Here is a 21,842-nt window from a genome sequence, read left to right as displayed (position 1 = left end):
GTCCAGAAGTCAGTTTAACTCTCAATTCTGAAAGCATCCATTCCTCCTCTTATTTACTGCTAATATTTACTCCATCACTTGATCCATGCATCCAACCAGCGTCAAGCTGCTTTTGTTATGTTTGTGACTAAATGATTTTGTCAGATATGATAACGTTTTACAGAAGAGTAATCCAACTAATCAGTGAGTTTTTGGTGAAACTGACAGCAGTTGGCATCACAAACAATAAGTTAGAAGGGCACCTGGAGAGGGCAGACCACCACTAAGGCTGTTTCCATAGGCGAAAAATAATTTGTGTACCCGCCCTCTGATTTGGAGCCGAGTTCTTCCTCGACCCACGCTACACCCTTCCACCAAGTGTCATACAAATCAGGCCAGTAGTTTTTCTATAATCCTGCTGACCGACAAACAAACCGAACTGAGAATATAACCTCTTTGGTGGAGGTAACACCACGACTTACTCAAGGTAACTTTCAATCCTCCGCTACTCAGGTCAAAGCATGTCACCAACCTGTGCGACTTCATAGGGATCAAGGGTCAACACCTAGAATATAAATAGTTTATAAAAGACACAATACCCAATAAATCATTTAGTAAACTCTTCCCCCGTTAAGGAAAGTGGGACACAAACAAACTTGGAAGCTGACAGTAGAGAGATAACAGAGCACAGAGAGAGATGTGGACATGCAACAACAGTCCCTACATGGACCCGACACGGCAATTAATGGTAAGGATCGTAACCCTTAGGCCACCACGGCACCCCAAGCTGGTGATATGTTGACTAACAGCGAGCAGCAGGCACAACACCCACCAGCGTTCTGCTACGACAACAGGTAATTATGTGAAAGCAATCGTAATAACCATCATAAGGAGGCACATGTGTGATTTCCTTTGCAAGTGCCACGTATCAATAACCTGCACAAAAAAACACATCTGCACATTGCTATCTTCTTTCCAATTCTTCTTTTATTATCTACATGGATAACACAACGGTTCAAACACATATTGTCTATACCAGTCACTGTGCAGCGATGTGCAGAAACCTGAGGAAGACCTTTTGTGGTCAACAAATTCGGGCAAAGAATTCCAGTTACACTGACGTCGTAAAAAGTTAAGACTGTAACAGCTCGAGTTTCACTGTTGAAAAAGACTCCTCTTCTAATAGGCTGTGAGTTTACACTAGCCGGTCGAAGTGTATACTTTGTCGCATTCAAAGCATTACTTTCCCATAAATTAGCTTTTCAATTTGATTGTTCAGTGTGCCCACTTGGAAAGCTTCATAAACTGTATAAACGTAACGGGTGTTCAGGAGAAGTCTTTCTGTCCCGAAGTGTTGACCAGTGCCACTAAAGTTACAAACACCAAACAAGAATTCCAGTTGGGATCTTCAAAAGAATTGCTTTGTTCAAGATGTATTATCATTCTAATACATATAATATATTAATCATGTGAGGGATGAGGACCGCAGAGCAAACTGTTCATCTGTCAAACATGATGCCTCAGGTAATATGCAGCGCTGGTCTGAATGCAATCATGGAAGGATGATGAAATGTGTGTGGAGTATGCCACCTGAATAACTACACTTTTACTGTTTTTGTTTTTTAACTTAGTTTTTATTTCAGTTCAGCAACTTATACTCACAATCTTGCCTGCAGTTTTTTCTATTTCTATTTTATTCTATTTCCAGCTTTACCTGGTTTATAGATCATTTAACAAAATAAAATGAAAATACAAAAAACATCACAATCATGTGATGTATAAATTATGAGTTGAAAAAAAGTAAAATTAGAAAAGAAAAAGGAGAAATAATCATTTAAAGAAATCGGTGCATGAAATGAACTAAAGTCCAACCAACAGTTTAACAGATGGAGCTCTCAGATGTGTCTTTTTACGAGTGACGATTGTATTATTAATGTTCTACTTTAAGTTTTGTAAAGCACCATTTGAATGCAAATGTAAATCATCAAGTTATCATAGCCTTTTCTTTATAGTTTGAACTATTAGGTCTGAGTTCATCCTGAGTGCGTTTAAGATGCTCTTTGGATGAGAATATATGTAGACACAAACTCCAAGACACTCTCTCTTTAAACAATTATAATGTCTTTTTGTAATGACATAGTCATGTTGAACCCAAAAACAAACCCTCTTAGGTCTAACGTGACTATGCCATATAATAAAGGCATTTTAATTTATTAAAAAGAGAGTGTCTTGGAGTGTTCTTATCATTTTTGTGATCAAATTATTAGTTGATTGTAATTAAAGATGCTTGAAGTCTCTAATTATGTGGGTGGCACACGGGTAGGCTCTATAGCAGGGGTGGGTAACCTCCGGCCTCCGGGTCGTATACGGCCCGGGAGACCATTTGATCCGGCCCTCGAGGTAGTTCGTAAAACGCCCGCAAAAAAAATCCACTAGCAAAAAAAACTAGACGCCAATATTTTAAACGGGCGACTGACTGTTTTTCCTGGCCACGGTCAAGGTCCTTGAACACAACACGAGCGGAACGTGTCATCACGTGGCCACGTCATGTCAAAAAACTTAAATATTAAACGAGACGGTCGTTGACATCAGTGAACGCAACATGGCGAGTGTAACAAAGAGAAAGGTGGATGTGGAATGTTCCACTTTCCAGGAGAAATGGACGAACGATTATTTCTTTGTGGAAGTAAAAGGCCAGTGTGTCTAGTTTGTGCGGACGTACTTGCGGTGATTAAAAATAATCTTGAGCGTCATTACAGCACAAAACATGCCGAACTGCACGAGCTGAAAGGACGAGTGTTTGGATAAAGTTAACGCTCTTCGGTGGAGTTTGGCCCAACAAGCAGCTCTCTGCAGAGCGTAACATAACAACATGGAGAGATAGAGAGGTAGACCCCCACACCAAGAACAGACTGTTCCACCACTGCTGCAATACTCACTTTATTTTCTATCAACCTCTTGGTACTTATATTATTTTTTATTATATTTAATTATTGTGTACTGCCTTTTTACTTCATCGTTCTTTTGCTGTGACAAGATACATTTCCCCGTTGTGGGACTAATAAAGGATTCTGATAAAACAGAAAGATACATGGATAAAAAAGTTGCTTTTTTGCACAGCATAAAAGAAAGGTGAAATGAATGGGCTGCGTCAGAGGTTATGAGTTCAATAATTAGTATGGCCCTCGAAGGATGTAAAAAATAAAATGGCCCTTGATAGGAAAAAGGTTCCCCCCCCTGATCTATAGTTTGGGGGCTAAAACACACATTTTAATAATGTAATAATTTAAGGTCAGAATCTCAAACTTTGAAAGTCCATACGTTCGGCATCATTTGTCTGATAGTGACAACTCTTGGCGATGTTATGCATCATGTTGGTCTTTTATCCAAAAGGATTTTTCCCCACGTTTAGTTCAGTGTCCGTTGGCCGAAGAGGTTTGTCACTCCGGGGCTCCCCGCGGTTGTCCCGCTCTTCTTTCTTGTTTTTTGGTGTGGAAATTGGCGCAGTGGCCTTCCCTCCTCTAATCACTATCATCAGCCACTAATGATGCCAGAGATGGGTTCAAAGCAGTCGGTGGGGGTCGTGCTGCTGCCCTCTCCCCGACTGTGCGGACTGATATCAGCGCTCATCAAAGAGTCTAGCAGATATTTTCTGTTAATGAAAACATATCGATTCCCCTCATCCTCTTCTAGCTGCCCTTCTGATTGTATAATTACAATGATGGTACATGTTATAATTATAAATGATGGCAGGTAATTTATGGTGGTTTTAGTTATTATAATTATGCTGAAAGTAGATCTGTTAATTGCAGATAGTTAGAGTGGATTGAGAACTGTAGCAAGTGGCTTCCTTAATGAGGGCTTTGCATTACGATTACTCTTAGTATCTGGTTGAGTAGACGGCATGAAATAGGATACAATTCATTCTTATTCTGGATTTCTCTCACTGTTCTGTCTCAAGTGCATCGCAATGCCTTTATCCCTCTTTACATGTAATATCGAAATCCCTCTTTTCTCTCTTACTGTAAAACATCAAAAATATATATAATGACTCATCTTAAACTTACATAATGTATCCGATCTAATGTGATTTGTATCATCGTATGAAACCGCAGCTGACTGTTAGCTAGTGGGTTGTAGCCCCTAGCAGCGCCGTGTCATACTGTAGTGGGAGGTGCGTGTTTGGATTGAGGTCTAATTTATTCATTTCTTCGTCATCTTCTGCCTCCTCATCTTGCAACGTGGGGGAGGCAGATGTACAGTAGGTGGAGGTCCTCTACAGCTCCGTATCGCTATGTCCACTAAACCTGTATTTCCACTGCATGGTTCGGCTCGACTCGACGCACTTTTGGTACCCGGTGCTTTTCTCTGTTTTGTATTTCAACTGTGGATAGAACCCCATCAGTGTAGGCGGGATTCTCAGCCGGTCGTTATAGAACATCTCGTGAAACTACCGCGACGTCATCTTCAACGCGACACTCGCTCAATCTATTGAAGAAACGCTGGTTTGTGCTGGATGTCCCGCGTCGTGCTAGTGACGCTTCTCTCTGACTGCAGTGTTTTAACTCCACCTTTTGGTATCGGCTCAGCTCGCTTGAGACCTAGACCGAGGTGGTACTGATAAAAGGGCTGTACTATCTACAACTTTTGTTAAAAACAAAACAAGTTGAGTTGAGCTGAGCTGTACCATGCAGTGGAAATGCAGCATTAGCAGTGTTTAAGCAGTCCATTCAAATCTAAATGATTCATTGAAATCCCTCTCGTAGCTGTACTCCACCCCACATATTCTGTTTCACTAAGAAGTGCTTTGACTAAAAGTGGCTAAACCAAGTTTTTAGGCCTGGAGACCCAATCACAGACATCATACTGTGGCATCGCTCTGCTAGCTACTACAACCCACAAGCTAACGGCCAAGTGCGGTTTTATAATGATGATGGGGTTAGCTAGTGGCTGCAAACCGTATTTGGATTGTGTGTATACGCTCTCGAGGAGTCATCACAAATATTTGAATGTTTTACAGGAATAGAAATCAGAGACTTTGTTTACATGCAAGAGACAGTTAACACAGAGACGCAGGATAAGAAGTATTTCACTGTGTGTTCTTTGGGAAAGTTTCCCAAAATGTCTCAAACATTCCCCCTCTGTATTTATATCTTGTCGTCAATCTCTTTCTCTTTGGATGACACAGACATGGGGTGTGATCAACATAACCAGAGATGAAAAGGTAAAAGTGAATAAGGGGGAGAGAAAGGAAGACGAGACAGACTGATAACAATGCAGGAGGCGAAGATAAAGAGAGGGAAAGATGGAAAGAAAAGAAACGGAGTGAGAAACAAAGAGATAGAACGAGAGCGATGCAGAGGGAGACAGGCTCAGATGGATTCAGTGGCATTTATTCTGTGCATGCTGTTAACAGGCTTATAGCAAATGAGGGCATGGTGTATTATCAAGCTTTTATAGCCTGAAGTAAAACACAACACAAACACACACTCACTCTTAATCAAATACACAAATACAAGCACATACAGTGTACACATGCCGACTTATACTCACAAGCATTTACGCCACCAAACACATAACTATAAACACATGTTGACAGTCTCTCTCTCACACACACAGCTACACACTGTCATTAGTATGCTGAGGCACAACGCTGTGAGGGCAGCAGAGGAGTATGATGAATATGTTTTTGGCACAGAGCAAAGAGACGGAGGAGAGGAGGGAATTGAAAGAAAGAGCAGAGGAAGGAGAGATGGAAGAGAGAGGGAAAAGAGGACAGGAAACGAGAGATGGTAGGAAAGAGAGAGATGTTCCTAATGACTTTAGAAACTGACGGAAAAACAGCAACCCAATTACCGTTGCAGGACTGTCCTTTGTCTCTCTATCTCCCTGCATTTCTCTCTTTTCCTTTCTGCGAGCTTACGATGACAGATCACCTTGGTCAGAGCAAAGTCAAGCTTAAAAGCTCTGTCTTTATATAAAAATACAGATGCAGCTGGGAAAAATGTCCAGCACACTGAGGAACACATGCATGTCTACTACACTGTGGCACAGTCAGCTAGCTGCAAACATATTTAGAGGTATATAATTCATAATACATCAAACTTAAAGGGGACACATTATGCTCATTTTCACTTTCATACCAGTATTTTGGATTTCTATTTGAACATGTCTTTAATGTTCAAAAAACATATTGTTTTTCTCGAACTGTCTGTCTGAAAACATCTGTATTCACCCTCTACCTACAACACTGCCTCTTTAAGCCCCCCCCCCCCTTCCCAAGAAATGCCCAGTCTGCTCTGATTGGCTTTGGAGAATAACATGCTGCACCTTTGCAAAGGTACTTCTCAAACCGTGGGTGGAGATACACAGATGGGGGGAGGTATTGTCTAATGAGCCTGCATGTGACACAGAAGGGGGGGTCCACCACACACATCTACTGTCCTCCAGCGGACATTTTTACCAACACTGTAAAAATACTGCAGGAAACCCTGGCATAATATCTGTATTCTTCAGGGGTGTCAAACATGCGGCCCGCGGGTCAAAACCGGTCCGCCAGAGGATCCAATCCGGCCCGCGGGATGACTTTGCAAAGTGTAAAAATGTGTTGTTTTGATCATAAAGTAAAAGCCTTTGTAGATATACTGTGATCTGTAAATTGTAACACACATGTGTAAATGATAAACTAATAATATTGTTGAAATTGCACCTTTTGTTTCTTAAGAAATGTCAGGTTGTTCATAATGTTTTGTAAAAAGATTAAGTTTGAACATTTTCAGAATGTACTTGTAATTTTTTTCACTAAAACGAAGGGAAAGATTTGGAGTTGTTGTTATTTATAGGTTATTATGCTGTGATGCTACTGGTCCGGCCCACTTGAGATTAAATTGTGCTGCATGTGGACCCTGAACTAAAATGAGTTTGACACCCCTGCTGTAGAGCATTGATTTCATGAGTGGGCCATCATTTTGTTAACTTGTGCATGCACAGGAGAACACACATGAAGCAGTATGAGCGTGCGGACAACGTTATACTCCTATTGATGGTTTCATTCCACTGCACTGATCAGGAGTTGGTGGCGTATTGCACCAAGACAAGGAATGCTGCTAGCTGGTATACACAGATGTAAAGGCTGGAAATACAGTTTGTGTGGATGTTAGTAGAGAACCCAAGGACACCAAGACAAGGGTCAAAACACAGTTTGAAGCACAATTTTAATTAAAGAAGCCCAAACTTGAGTTGTTTGAGTAATAATGCATTTTTCATTGTCTTTGTATTCACCAGCTAACTCGTTGCTATGATACAGTAAATGTGTCTTATTGTGTTTATTGGATTATTGTAGAGTCTAAACTCCGGTTGTGTGCAGTGGTATGGTCTCTGTATAACAGACACAGCTGAATGCATCTAGAAAAGAGGCTACTAATCGAGCTTGAAACAGAGATACTTATAACAGATGGTCAGCACAAAGTAAAGCAAACAAGAGTGTGTGTGTGTGTGTGTGTGTGAGGTCTAGGAAGTCATCAATCAGTAAGTTCAAAAGGTCACTGAGTAAATATAAGGGGTGAAGGGCAGGAGAGTGAATATAGAAAGCTCATCGTGGTTGACATGTGAGAAAGAAAAACATTTGTTCATTTTGTCTGTTACCTGCTGTACAGGGTTGGTATTACGCGTGTGTAGAACTAGGATGAGTGTTTGTCTATCTGATCATGCGTGGATATGTTATTGAGCTGAAAAAGATAAAAGATATGCACACAAGTGTAAAGGCTAATATTATTTCAGATGAGATAATATTGGAGATGGAGCAGCTGCGTTAAATCCAGCTTCCAGACGATGGAAAGATGCTAAAATGTCGGGATATAGAGTCTCTTTGTTTTGCACAAGTTAAAATCCAGTAGCTGCTATATTTCCAGCAGTGCAACCTCCGCGCAAGAGTTGCATCAGAAATTGAGGATTTTGAACCCGTTGTTCAGGTGTTAGAAATGCTTTATAAAGTGTCAAACGCAAAGTAAAGTGACACCGTATAGACGAGCGAAGGATCCATTGTTTGGCTGCAGTTGAAGATGGTGCGGGGGCGTTTTAAAGCCTTGTTAAAACTGTATCGCCAGGCCTGATGTGAAATGCTGAGATGTCTTGCACCCACATAAGAAGAGGAAGAGGATATGGAGATTTGACAAATAGAAATAAATCATATACAGAGCGCGTTACGTCTCTAAAGCTTATCTGAATTGTCTTGCTTTTCGGTAAAAACAGCTTGCCCTCTTTGTCAGGAACAATACTTGCAGCCCTGTAGTTACAGAGGAGATTGAGTGAATAAATACTGGTTGGGTTCTTTATTTAAATCCAAGTAAAGCCACTAGCTAGCTCAATACATTCACTTATTAGATCCTCTCCATGAGCCCTGCAAGTCTCCCAAAGCCAAAGATCTGAGGAGGCTTGTTGTTCCAGCCTGCAGCTACGCATCGATCTATCAGAACCTTGACTGGTCCAGTTAATCACCTTATTCTTAGAGAGAAACAAGCCAGAGGCGAGAAAAATGTCCTGTTTTTGTTTGAGTAATTCATTTTAATTGTTGGGTTTCAGTGCTTGAAGATGAATTAATGTCTGATATTTGCAGAAATTGAGTTTATTGTTTTTGTTTTGTTATTGTAATTGATGTAGTCATGTACAAAATTGACTCTGAGTTGACGGAGGGAGGATGAGAGGGGAGGAGGGGGGGGAGGAAAGGCTTCACTGACTAACTTAATCACCCCATTCTTTTACTGAAAGGAGGACAAGTATGAATAGAAATAAAGGAGTGAGCAGAGGCTGGGGTTAAGAGAGAGGGCAGGGAGGAAACAAGGGAAGGAGAGGATAAAGGAAGAGGAGATAAAGAGAACATAGGTTTTTTTCTCATTTTAATGACAAGAAAAAAAACCTCTTCTTCTTTGAGATGAATCGGAGAGGAAGAGAGCAGATTGAGGGAAGAACAGAGGGTCAGGAGATGGAGGTTTAAGTGGGTGAGAAGGAAACGCTGGATAGTGTCTTCAAGTTGAATCGATAAGTACAGTCACCCTCTGATTTACTTTGTAGTTTTTAATTCCCTGTGAGGTACTTCATATATTTAGATGTGTATATATATACACTGTACTATATATACAGCGTTTAGCCCTGTTGAAAAGTCTGTATAAAGAATATTTTTACCGTACTATTATTATTTGTGGTATTAGTCATTCAGATATGTTATATATTGTTTCAGGCCACTTATGAGACCCCGAAAATACAATAAAAATATGTTTTATTTTGCCCATTTTCTTTTTTTTAAGTACAACAAATATTTGTTCAAATATTACTACTTTTCCCCAAAAGAATATTAAGTATATTATTAAATATTAAGCCTTTTTTCTTTTAATTGGGACTTTTTTTCTCGAAATATTCATGTTTTTCTTGGAGAAATTACGACAAATAATACTCAGACATCCCATAATAAACTGGTAAAACTAACAAACACTCAATCAACCGAATAGCTCCATAATGTCCATGTTTAACAGCAGTTATAGTAATATTAATAACAGCAATAGTATTTGTCTCATCAGCAATGTTATTTACTATAGTGCATATGGAGTACAAATCATTTTTAGAAATGTTTTATTAATGCTACACCTTCTGCACAATTGTACGTACATGTTGCTGCTACACCTCCTGTTGTGAGTGTGTTTGTGGAGACTAAATAAATAGAATTAAACTATTAGAGGATCAATAAAAGCAGAGCTCTGTTCCATCATTCACAGTCACTGTCAGTCAGGGATTCATCAAACAGCCTCTTAACGTGAACGTGTTCCGACAACACATCCACTGACATCCATCATCGTGTTGATCTTTAAAGCTCTCGTGTCACCAACAAATTCATCAAATTACCATATGTAATACTATGGAAACACATGCTGGTACAATCCTGTATGTCTGCAAAACATACCCATGCTCTGCATCCTCTCAGTATTGATTGATTGATTAGTTCAATCAAAGCAATAATACAACTTACAGTGTCTGTGTCTTCACAGGTGTCCGACAAGCCCAAAGTCCGAGGCACAGCCCAAAGGTAAGACAAATGGCCTCTCTGTGTTGTATCATTAGGATTTATTTACCTCAATGATATATCTACATGTTGTATATGAAGCGTGTTGGATGTAGTTTGTGCAGGGAGAAATGTAAAGTGTGGTCTGCATGAGAACATTTAGCTAAAGCATTATTCTTCTATATTGTCTGGTGGGCTCTTTGGCACAGTGTATAAGGTCAGGGAGTGACTTTCAATACCAAGCAAACAACAAGCTATAAATAAATGCTGTCTGCCCCGAAACATACAATTGAGGCAGCCATGGTCAGTGTTTCAGTGATTCTCTGTAGTTGGAGCGCTGTTAAGGTCAAAGACATCACTGTGGCTGTGGATATCACGTTAAATCTAAAAGATAAAGGTTACTGGTTGCTGTTTAAGTGTTAGAGTGTGCATCAAAGATTCTGTCTTGGATTAGTAATGTCTGAAGGTTATTGCAAATACAAGCACTATTAAGCTTTCTGGAGGTGTAGTGGCTCTAATTCACTGAAGCATCTGTGATGGCAGGTGCCCACTTGATAACCCCAGTCATAAGCCCTCACGCGCACGATCAACTCTATACTATTTGAAATTAGGCAGCAGATGTCCTCTATACTCACTATTTGTAGGTTAGTGCATAAATCTCTCCACATCTGAGCCGGGCTACTGCAGGCTCACCTGGGATTATGGTTGAGACATAAAATCCTGTGCAGCATCATACATAGATACATAATGATAGAAGATCAGTGAGTCCGATTTTTAAAAACAGAGCATATGGTAAACATATGTGTAAATATCAAGGCAGAGTGTTATTGAAATAAAGAGCTTTGCTCTGACTGTAATATTGGATTTTTATTAAACCTGTATGGAAGCCCATAGTGGACTTTATTAAAATGATAATGTAAACTTTAATATGTACACCACAATAGCATTACCATTTTCTACACAAAAAAAATTATAATGCACAATCATTTTAATAAAGTATTAGGTACAATTTTGAGGTACTTGTACGTGACATGAGTATTTCCGTTGTACGCTACCACTAGTATCATAGGTACCACTAGTACCACAGGTACCACTAGTATTATAGGTACCACTAGTACTATAGTGGTACCACTAGTATTATAGGTACCACTAGTACTATATGTACCACAGGTACCACTAGTACTATAGGTACCACTAGTGCTATAGGTACCACAGGTTCCACTAGTATTATAGGTACCACTAGTACTAGAGGTACCACTAGTGCTATAGGTACCACAGGTACCACTAGTGCTATAGGTACCACAGGTTCCACTAGTATTATAGGTACCACTAGTACTAGAGGTACCACTAGTGCTATAGGTACCACTAGTACTATAGGTACCACTAGTGCTATAGGTACCACAGGTTCCACTAGTATTATAGGTACCACTAGTACTAGAGGTACCACTAGTGCTATAGGTACCACAGGTACCACTAGTGCTATACGTACCACTAGTACCATAGGTACCACTAGTGCCATAGGTACCACTAGTACCATAGGTACCACTAGTGCTATAGGTACCACTAGTACCATAGATACCACTAGTACCATAGGTACCACTAGTATTATAGGTACCACTAGTACTATAGGTACCACTAGTACTAGAGGTACCACTAGTGCTATAGGTACCACAGGTACCACTAGTGCTATAGGTACCACTAGTACTATAGGTACCACTAGTGCTATAGGTACCACTAGTGCTATAGGTACCACAGGCACCACTAGTACCATAGGTACCACTAGTATTATAGGTACCACTAGTACCACAGGTACCACTAGTATTATAGGTACCACTAGTACTATAGTGGTACCACTAGTATTATAGGTACCACTAGTACTATAGTGATACCACTAGTATTATAGGTACCACTAGTACTATATGTACCACAGGTACCACTAGTACTATAGGTACCACTAGTGCTATAGGTACCACTAGTGCTATAGGTACCACAGGCACCACTAGTACCATAGGTACCACTAGTATTATAGGTACCACTATTATTATAGGTACCACTCGTGCTATAGGTACCACTAGTACCATAGGTACCACTAGTACTATAGGTACCACTAGTGCTATAGGTACCACAGGTACCACTAGTACTATAGGTACCACTAGTGCTATAGGTACCACTAGTACCATAGGTACCACTAGTACTATAGGTACCACTAGTGCTATAGGTACCACTAGTGCTATAGGTACCACAGGTACCACTAGTAATATAGGTACCACTAGTGCTATAGGTACCACTAGTACTATAGGTACCACAGATACCACTAGTACTATAGGTACCACTAGTGCTATATGTACCACAGGTTCCACTAGTATTATAGGTACCACTAGTGCTACAGGTACCACTAGTACTATAGGTACCACTAGTGCTATAGGTACCACAGGTACCACTATTACTATAGGTGCCACTAGTACCATAGGTACCACTAGTACTATAGGTACCACGAGTGCTATAGGTAACACAGGTACCACTAGTACTATAGGTACCACTAGTGCTATAGGTACCACTAGTACCATAGGTACCACTAGTGTTATAGGTACCACTAGTACCATAGGTACCACTAGTGCTATAGGTACCACAGGTTCCACTAGTATTATAGGTACCACTAGTGCTACAGGTACCACTAGTACTATAGGTACCACTAGTGCTATAGGTACCTCAGGTACCACTATTACTATAGGTACCACTAGTACCATAGGTACCACTAGTACTATAGGTACCACTAGTACTATAGTGGTACCACTAGTATTATAGGTACCACTAGTACTATATGTACCACAGGTACCACTAGTACTATAGGTACCACTAGTGCTATAGGTACCACAGGTTCCACTAGTATTATAGGTACCACTAGTACTAGAGGTACCACTAGTGCTATAGGTACCACAGGTACCACTAGTGCTATACGTACCACTAGTACCATAGGTACCACTAGTGCCATAGGTACCACTAGTACCATAGGTACCACTAGTGCTATAGGTACCACTAGTACCATAGATACCACTAGTACCATAGGTACCACTAGTATTATAGGTACCACTAGTACTATAGGTACCACTAGTACTAGAGGTACCACTAGTGCTATAGGTACCACAGGTACCACTAGTGCTATAGGTACCACTAGTACTATAGGTACCACTAGTGCTATAGGTACCACTAGTGCTATAGGTACCACAGGCACCACTAGTACCATAGGTACCACTAGTATTATAGGTACCACTAGTACCACAGGTACCACTAGTATTATAGGTACCACTAGTACTATAGTGGTACCACTAGTATTATAGGTACCACTAGTACTATAGTGATACCACTAGTATTATAGGTACCACTAGTACTATATGTACCACAGGTACCACTAGTACTATAGGTACCACTAGTGCTATAGGTACCACTAGTGCTATAGGTACCACAGGCACCACTAGTACCATAGGTACCACTAGTATTATAGGTACCACTATTATTATAGGTACCACTCGTGCTATAGGTACCACTAGTACCATAGGTACCACTAGTACTATAGGTACCACTAGTGCTATAGGTACCACAGGTACCACTAGTACTATAGGTACCACTAGTGCTATAGGTACCACTAGTACCATAGGTACCACTAGTACTATAGGTACCACTAGTGCTATAGGTACCACTAGTGTTATAGGTACCACAGGTACCACTAGTAATATAGGTACCACTAGTGCTATAGGTACCACTAGTACTATAGGTACCACAGATACCACTAGTACTATAGGTACCACTAGTGCTATATGTACCACAGGTTCCACTAGTATTATAGGTACCACTAGTGCTACAGGTACCACTAGTACTATAGGTACCACTAGTGCTATAGGTACCACAGGTACCACTATTACTATAGGTGCCACTAGTACCATAGGTACCACTAGTACTATAGGTACCACTAGTGCTATAGGTAACACAGGTACCACTAGTACTATAGGTACCACTAGTGCTATAGGTACCACTAGTACTATAGGTACCACTAGTGTTATAGGTACCACTAGTACCATAGGTACCACTAGTGCTATAGGTACCACAGGTTCCACTAGTATTATAGGTACCACTAGTGCTACAGGTACCACTAGTACTATAGGTACCACTAGTGCTATAGGTACCACAGGTACCACTATTACTATAGGTACCACTAGTACCATAGGTACCACTAGTACTATAGGTACCACTAGTACTATAGTGGTACCACTAGTATTATAGGTACCACTAGTACTATATGTACCACAGGTACCACTAGTACTATAGGTACCACTAGTGCTATAGGTACCACAGGTTCCACTAGTATTATAGGTACCACTAGTACTAGAGGTACCACTAGTGCTATAGGTACCACAGGTACCACTAGTGCTATAGGTACCACAGGTTCCACTAGTATTATAGGTACCACTAGTACTAGAGGTACCACTAGTGCTATAGGTACCACTAGTACTATAGGTACCACTAGTGCTATAGGTACCACAGGTTCCACTAGTATTATAGGTACCACTAGTACTAGAGGTACCACTAGTGCTATAGGTACCACAGGTACCACTAGTGCTATACGTACCACTAGTACCATAGGTACCACTAGTGCCATAGGTACCACTAGTACCATAGGTACCACTAGTGCTATAGGTACCACTAGTACCATAGATACCACTAGTACCATAGGTACCACTAGTATTATAGGTACCACTAGTACTATAGGTACCACTAGTACTAGAGGTACCACTAGTGCTATAGGTACCACAGGTACCACTAGTGCTATAGGTACCACTAGTACTATAGGTACCACTAGTGCTATAGGTACCACAGGCACCACTAGTACCATAGGTACCACTAGTATTATAGGTACCACTAGTACCACAGGTACCACTAGTATTATAGGTACCACTAGTACTATAGTGGTACCACTAGTATTATAGGTACCACTAGTACTATAGTGATACCACTAGTATAGGTACCACTAGTACTATATGTACCACAGGTACCACTAGTACTATAGGTACCACTAGTGCTATAGGTACCACTAGTGCTATAGGTACCACAGGCACCACTAGTACCATAGGTACCACTAGTATTATAGGTACCACTATTATTATAGGTACCACTCGTGCTATAGGTACCACTAGTACCATAGGTACCACTAGTACTATAGGTACCACTAGTGCTATAGGTACCACAGGTACCACTAGTACTATAGGTACCACTAGTGCTATAGGTACCACTAGTACCATAGGTACCACTAGTACTATAGGTACCACTAGTGCTATAGGTACCACTAGTGCTATAGGTACCACAGGTACCACTAGTAATATAGGTACCACTAGTGCTATAGGTACCACTAGTACTATAGGTACCACAGATACCACTAGTACTATAGGTACCACTAGTGCTATATGTACCACAGGTTCCACTAGTATTATAGGTACCACTAGTGCTACAGGTACCACTAGTACTATAGGTACCACTAGTGCTATAGGTACCACAGGTACCACTATTACTATAGGTGCCACTAGTACCATAGGTACCACTAGTACTATAGGTACCACTAGTGCTATAGGTAACACAGGTACCACTAGTACTATAGGTACCACTAGTGCTATAGGTACCACTAGTACCATAGGTACCACTAGTGTTATAGGTACCACTAGTACCATAGGTACCACTAGTGCTATAGGTACCACAGGTTCCACTAGTATTATAGGTACCACTAGTGCTACAGGTACCACTAGTACTATAGGTACCACTAGTGCTATAGGTACCACAGGTACCACTATTACTATAGGTACCACTAGTACCATAGGTACCACTAGTACTATAGGTACCACTAGTGCTATAGGTAACACAGGTACCACTATTACTATAGGTACCACTAGTGCTATAGGTACCACTAGTACCATAGGTACCACTAGTACTATAGGTACCACTAGTGCTATAGGTAACACAGATACCACTAGTACTATAGGTACCACTAGTGCTATAGGTACCACTAGTACCATAGGTACCACTAGTGTTATAGGTACCACTACTACCATAGGTACCACTAGTATTATGGGAACCAGGGGTTTGTCCCATCGACGTGCTAAAATGGGATTTTTTTTATTTCTTCTAAGCTTATCGGTTCCTAAAGGAAAGTCTGGTCGTGCGCCCTGGACCACAGGTTTGCTGGGTGTTTTATTCTGGAATTTAAAATCAAAATGTCACACTATCGACTCAATTTGACAGTAAATATCAAATTAATGGCCTCATCTCATCTCATGACCAGTGGCAGAGAATTCTAGAATGTCTTTAGTTGCATTGGTTGCAATGTCTTCACTACGTTACCCAGATTTCATATACTTGTAGATGAACAACTGTCCTTAATAACTTTTCTTATATTTTCTTTGTCATTTCTGGAGGTGATAAAGTCTATTTCCATTTTCCACAGTTACATTCTGTGTGGGCTTCATGTTGTGATTTATTATTGTCTTCCTGTAACATCTTGGGGGAACATGTCACCTAATTAATCATTAGAAAAAATGTTAGTTGCATTTATAACATCACAGAACATTGGAGATAATTCATGTAAACAGCTGATTTTGGCACCGAGATACATTTTTCATGAGTTCATCTTTTGCCTGGAATGTGTTGTAAAGCTCAGACTGGTGCATAAGAATATAAGAATCTTTTATAAATGAGGCTCGTTGTGTTCACAGTCTGAAGGCATTAGTATGCAAGTCTGGAGTGTGACTGTGTGTGTGTGTGAGGGAGCGTGTGCTGTGTGTCTGTGTGTGCCCCAGGCCATGTGTTACTCTGCTACCGCTAATGAGCCCATTCACTCTGCAGCCCAATCTACTGAGCACCACACACACACATACACATATCCGGGGGGACGCTGGGACTAGAGATGCTGCGAGCGATCCACTGGCTATATCCCCAACGGAGAGCAACACACACACACACACACCCACACACACACACACACACACACACGTACACACACACACACACACCCACACTCCTCACACCATACATACAGACGCACACTTTTTTTAATCCTTGCTCTGACAACCTCTCCCACATACCAATCGTTATTCTGCTGCCACACACACACACACACACACACACACACACACACGTACAACCACCCACCCTATCCATCCCACCGCAGTGTATATTTGACTGAATCATTTTTATATTTCTGCTCTGTAATCTTTAAAATCTTTATGCTATCTGCCTCCCTATTCCTATTGTCTTCCTTATATCCTGTCTTTTATGATACATCCCCTGAGAGGACTTTTTATTATAATTATTTTAGTGGTAACAGCATTAAAACACGTGCCTGTGTGTTATTGCTGTTTCGACTTGAGCAAAAAATGTCCTGAGGCTTCTGGACTCCAAAATATTCACATACAGCAACAATGGGAGACATCAGCCACACTCACATAATCGGTGCGTACATTGCTAGCAAACTACACTCACGAGAGTGCTGGCTGTTAGGGGCGAAAACACTTCAGCTGTTAAAACATAACACAACACACCTGGTCCCCCCAGAACATAGTAGGGGTGTAAATCACAAGTTTCTCCACACAATATGATATTATATCGATTCTTTGGACAACAATACGATATTTGCTGAAAGGTCTGCTGCAATATGATTTCAATACGATCCTGTTCAAGGGCCCGCGATCCACATGAGACGACATGCAGTGTTCCTTCTTTAGGTGCCCGGCCAGGTCCGTTGTGTTTTCTGAGTATTTTATCACGCAGTGGCATTGTTTGCTTCGAGCGTGTGCTTTGTCTGTTGACCTGTCTTTACACCCCAAAATCCAAAATATATCCTGACTGCTGATTTATTCCTGAGAGGGGAGTTAATATCCTCCATTGTCTTTTTCTTGGCTGCTTGCCAGTATCTGCAGGGCGATAGGCCACTAGCACTGATTAGGAAGTAAGTGCGCTTGGATGGAAACGTTGACACAGACCAGCCATGGGAATGCCAGAATGAAAGCGTATCTTAAAGATGATCGTATGGATTGATGTTTTCACTTTGCCTGGATGATATCGGATCATTGATCATTTAATCGATTTATCGATCCAGATCGATGGATTGTTACACCCCCAGAAAATATCACAAAGCAGTAAAGCAAAGGTCATCAGTGTGTCCTTGCAAAATACGTAGTGTTAGAAACTGGTGACACAGTGGCAATACACTGTAGCTAACCGCTAACATGTCATAACACTTCTCCAAGCTAGCTCGCTTGTTACCAGTCAGTTAGCAGTTGGCTCATTTTGCCTGATTGGACGCTAACTGGACAGTTTATCCGTGGACTTTTTGTAGGTTACGTCTTAACGTCTTGGTGATAACCCAAAAACAGCAAGGGTTTATGGGTCAAATTTGGTCAAATGCAAGTCTTTACTTCTTGATATTATGAGAGCCATGCTTGTGATGCATTTATACCAGATACACAAAGACTTGGTAATCAGACTCCTCCTGTGATGTCACTCATCAGAGATGAATGTGTTTACAAGCATGGCCAATGATACAACATACACATCACACAACATGTAGGCAGGTTAAAAACACAGACAAGTTAAGCAGCAGGGATGCACCCTGCCAGTCAGCTGCATCAAGTCTGACACAAGTTCAAATGTGATGCACTTCTTCAAACACCGTCACTCCTGCTGCTGCCAGGGAGCATCGCACTACATATGTAGGAATGGAAACCTATTATAGCCTTCCCCACAGTACTGCCCCGGGCAAACACACATACACACACAGATCCCACCAGCAACTGTGCTTGTGAGAAGGTGAAAGGGTTTTTTGTTTTCATGCTGTAAATTCATAATTTATGACACACAATGAACCATGAACATCAAATAAATGCATGTCTGATACATGGGACACAATCTTAGTGTTGTGTGGTTAACTTGACATTTCTCACCAAATCCTCCCATAATTAGAAGACTTACGTATGGAAATTAATAAAAGCTTAGATTCAAAAGATAAAATGGTTAACGCTTTCACTTTAAAGTTTAAAGTGACACATATAGAGCATAAAACACGTAAAGAAAACATCGTCAGGGAAAAGTCCAAAATGAAAAGATAGAAGATAAGTGCAACACATACAAGTCGTAAAATAAAACAGTTGCTGTATTTCATTTAAAGTTTAGAATATTTGCTTTCGTTTGCTCCCATAATAATATATAAAAAGTAGGATGAACAATGTTTTGACACTAGAATGATCCCCTCACAGATTCATGACGTCCTGTAAAAGGAGTAGCATTCCTCCAATTGAAAATGATTCAGCAGTGAGTCAAGAAGCTTCATGTATTTAGTAAACAGGTAGAATTTAAGTACATTTACTCAAGTATTATTACTTTACTTGAGTCTTTTCTTTTCATGCCACTTTCTAATTCCAGGGAGGGAAATATAGTACTTTTTACATTTCTCTGACAATAAAGTGTCTTATTACTTTACAAATGAAGAAGTTTACAGTGAAAACATATTTAGTTTGACTATAAGAGCAACATTTTAGAAAATCATAAGTCATTTTCCATACAAACATTTCATTGTTCAAACTTCTCTTTTATCTCAGTCATTTAAAGTATTTTTAAATATAATGTTGAGGTTTGTGCTGCTAGTTGAACAAAACAAACGTTGTGAAGGTGTCACTCAGGACTCTGGGTAATTGTGACGGCATTTCTCACAAATGTAACATTTAATACATTTATTTATCTTACATTTTACATTTAAAATGACATTTTCCTGATTATACTGACATACTTTTACTTTGGTAACATTTTCAATGTAGGACTTTTACTTAAGTAAAGGATATGAATACTTCCCCCAACACTGTTGGTGTACTGCAATGGAATAATTGCAATCATTTCATAAATCCCTTCAAAATGCTCCACATATCATGGGTTTACACGCACCGCTGAGTCAACAAGCACACATGCAAGTATGCATGCGCACACACATGCCGGAGTGTACACGCACACGCGAGAGTGTGAGTGATTGAGAGAGAGACGGAGAGAGAGATTGTAAAGCCAGCTGTGCAGCAGGAAGCCCTGCCAAGTGGAGGGCAGAAGCAGCGAGCTGAAGGCAGATGATAAGATGACAGATGAACTGAGCCCAGATGGCCTCCACATCTTCACTTCACAATCCTGTAATACCGTTCTGATTCTACATATTCTCACTCACTTCTTCACTCATTTTAAGAACCCTATATTTACCTGTTTTTCACCGTGATCCTTCACACACTGTTACATCTTGTCTCTACTGGCTGCAGTTTATCTGAGCCGTGGCCCGTCTGGCTCAAAGCCATGCGCGCCATTGTTTTCAGAGGCTGATCAATTCAGTTTTCCAGCAGAGACGATTGGGAGGAGAAATAAAAGCTGTAACTGTCTATTGTCTGTGGATTGTCCTCCTTATGTTCAATTCCCGCCGGGTACTTAACGGTGAAACAGTCCAAGCCGAGCCGTACAGTGCAACACGGTCGGACCCGGAGGGGTTAAAAGAGCACATGGAGGAACACATGATGATTATAGGATATCTGCTCATTTCCTGAAATCATGTTGAGGAATGTGACAGTACAGCATAATAACTTCTAGATCAAGGCAGTCGATATCTGGACAATATTGCATAACACCTAATACAGTAAGTCAATAAATGTTTATGCTACAAAACAACATGTCTCCAAACAATAATATCACCGACTATTCTGACAGAAGAGTGTAATCAGATATTCATATATGCAGCACAACCCCACCCACTTCATTAATTCAACCGAACTCTGTAAGAGTTCATGAATATTAACAAAATTTCACATTTTCTTTATTAATGAAACGGCAAACTATTTTCTACGCAATATTTTATCTCTAAATACTAAATCACTTTTATTCGATTGACTTTGTTTTGTCTAAATGTTGATTTATTCACACACACTAAGGAGATTGATTGAAAGACGCACAACTTATTTTCAATTGACAGTAATATTAATAGGCTGATATTTATACCAAAATCATGATTTAATATTAGTAAGCGGTTCCATGTCAAATCAGACATTCAGCCATACACTCATACATGTAGCCCACATGGAATAATAACCACATCTTCCCACCACGGGCTCCTTATATCGCATTGTGGAATAGTCGACCTTTCGGGGTCACCCCTAATTTAGTAAACAAAAAATCTGAATTTGCCTTAAGAGTTTAACGTGTAATATTTCTGTACTTGTAGATTTAACTCCCCAAACTTCCTTCCATGAGTACTCAGCCTGAACAGTAGCTGCAGCACTGCGTTGTATTAAAGCTACTGTATTCAAAACGCACTGAAAATAAACTGAAAAAACAAAGTAAGATTTCTTTTTCCTTTCTGTAATCCTAGTTCAACTGTGCCTTCTGGGTTGTTTGGGTCAAGGTACTTTAATATATAATCAAAACTCCAGCCATGTGTTTTCACTATTCTGTTAATGTATTTCTAAAAACACAGAATGAAAAATAAAATCAGACCAATCTTTACTTTCCAAAGAAAATAACATGGATGATGGAGGTCGAGGAGTTCATACGGGAGGCACAAGCCTTCAGGACGTAATCAATAGATGCAGGTGGTAAACAAGACATTTGCTCATGTCAAGGTTGAACATGCAAAGTGTCCGTCTAAAGAGGGGAACTGGTCCTGACATCCTGTCTCAGGGGACCAAACAGTCAGCTGAAGTCTGGGGAGAAGTGCAAAGTGGAGGGTAAACATCAGCCATGACCTGCACATCCG

The 21,842-nt window shown here is 40.4% G+C and overlaps 1 protein-coding gene across 1 annotated transcript in view; it reads left to right on the top strand.

The window, feature by feature from the left end:
- The window catches only part of aff2 (AF4/FMR2 family, member 2), a 164,571-nt gene that overhangs the window by 99,881 nt on the left and 42,848 nt on the right, over positions 1-21,842 (top strand). Inside the window, 1 exon segment of the mRNA XM_029441534.1 lies at positions 10,017-10,054. Within this exon segment, the coding sequence (XP_029297394.1) occupies positions 10,017-10,054 (38 nt within the window).

Source organism: Cottoperca gobio, chromosome 10, assembly GCF_900634415.1.
Source record: "Cottoperca gobio chromosome 10, fCotGob3.1, whole genome shotgun sequence".
Taxonomy (NCBI): Eukaryota; Metazoa; Chordata; class Actinopteri; order Perciformes; family Bovichtidae; genus Cottoperca; species Cottoperca gobio.
The sequence above is the reverse complement of the archived record's forward strand: the minus strand, read 5'-3'. Positions and strand labels throughout refer to the sequence as shown.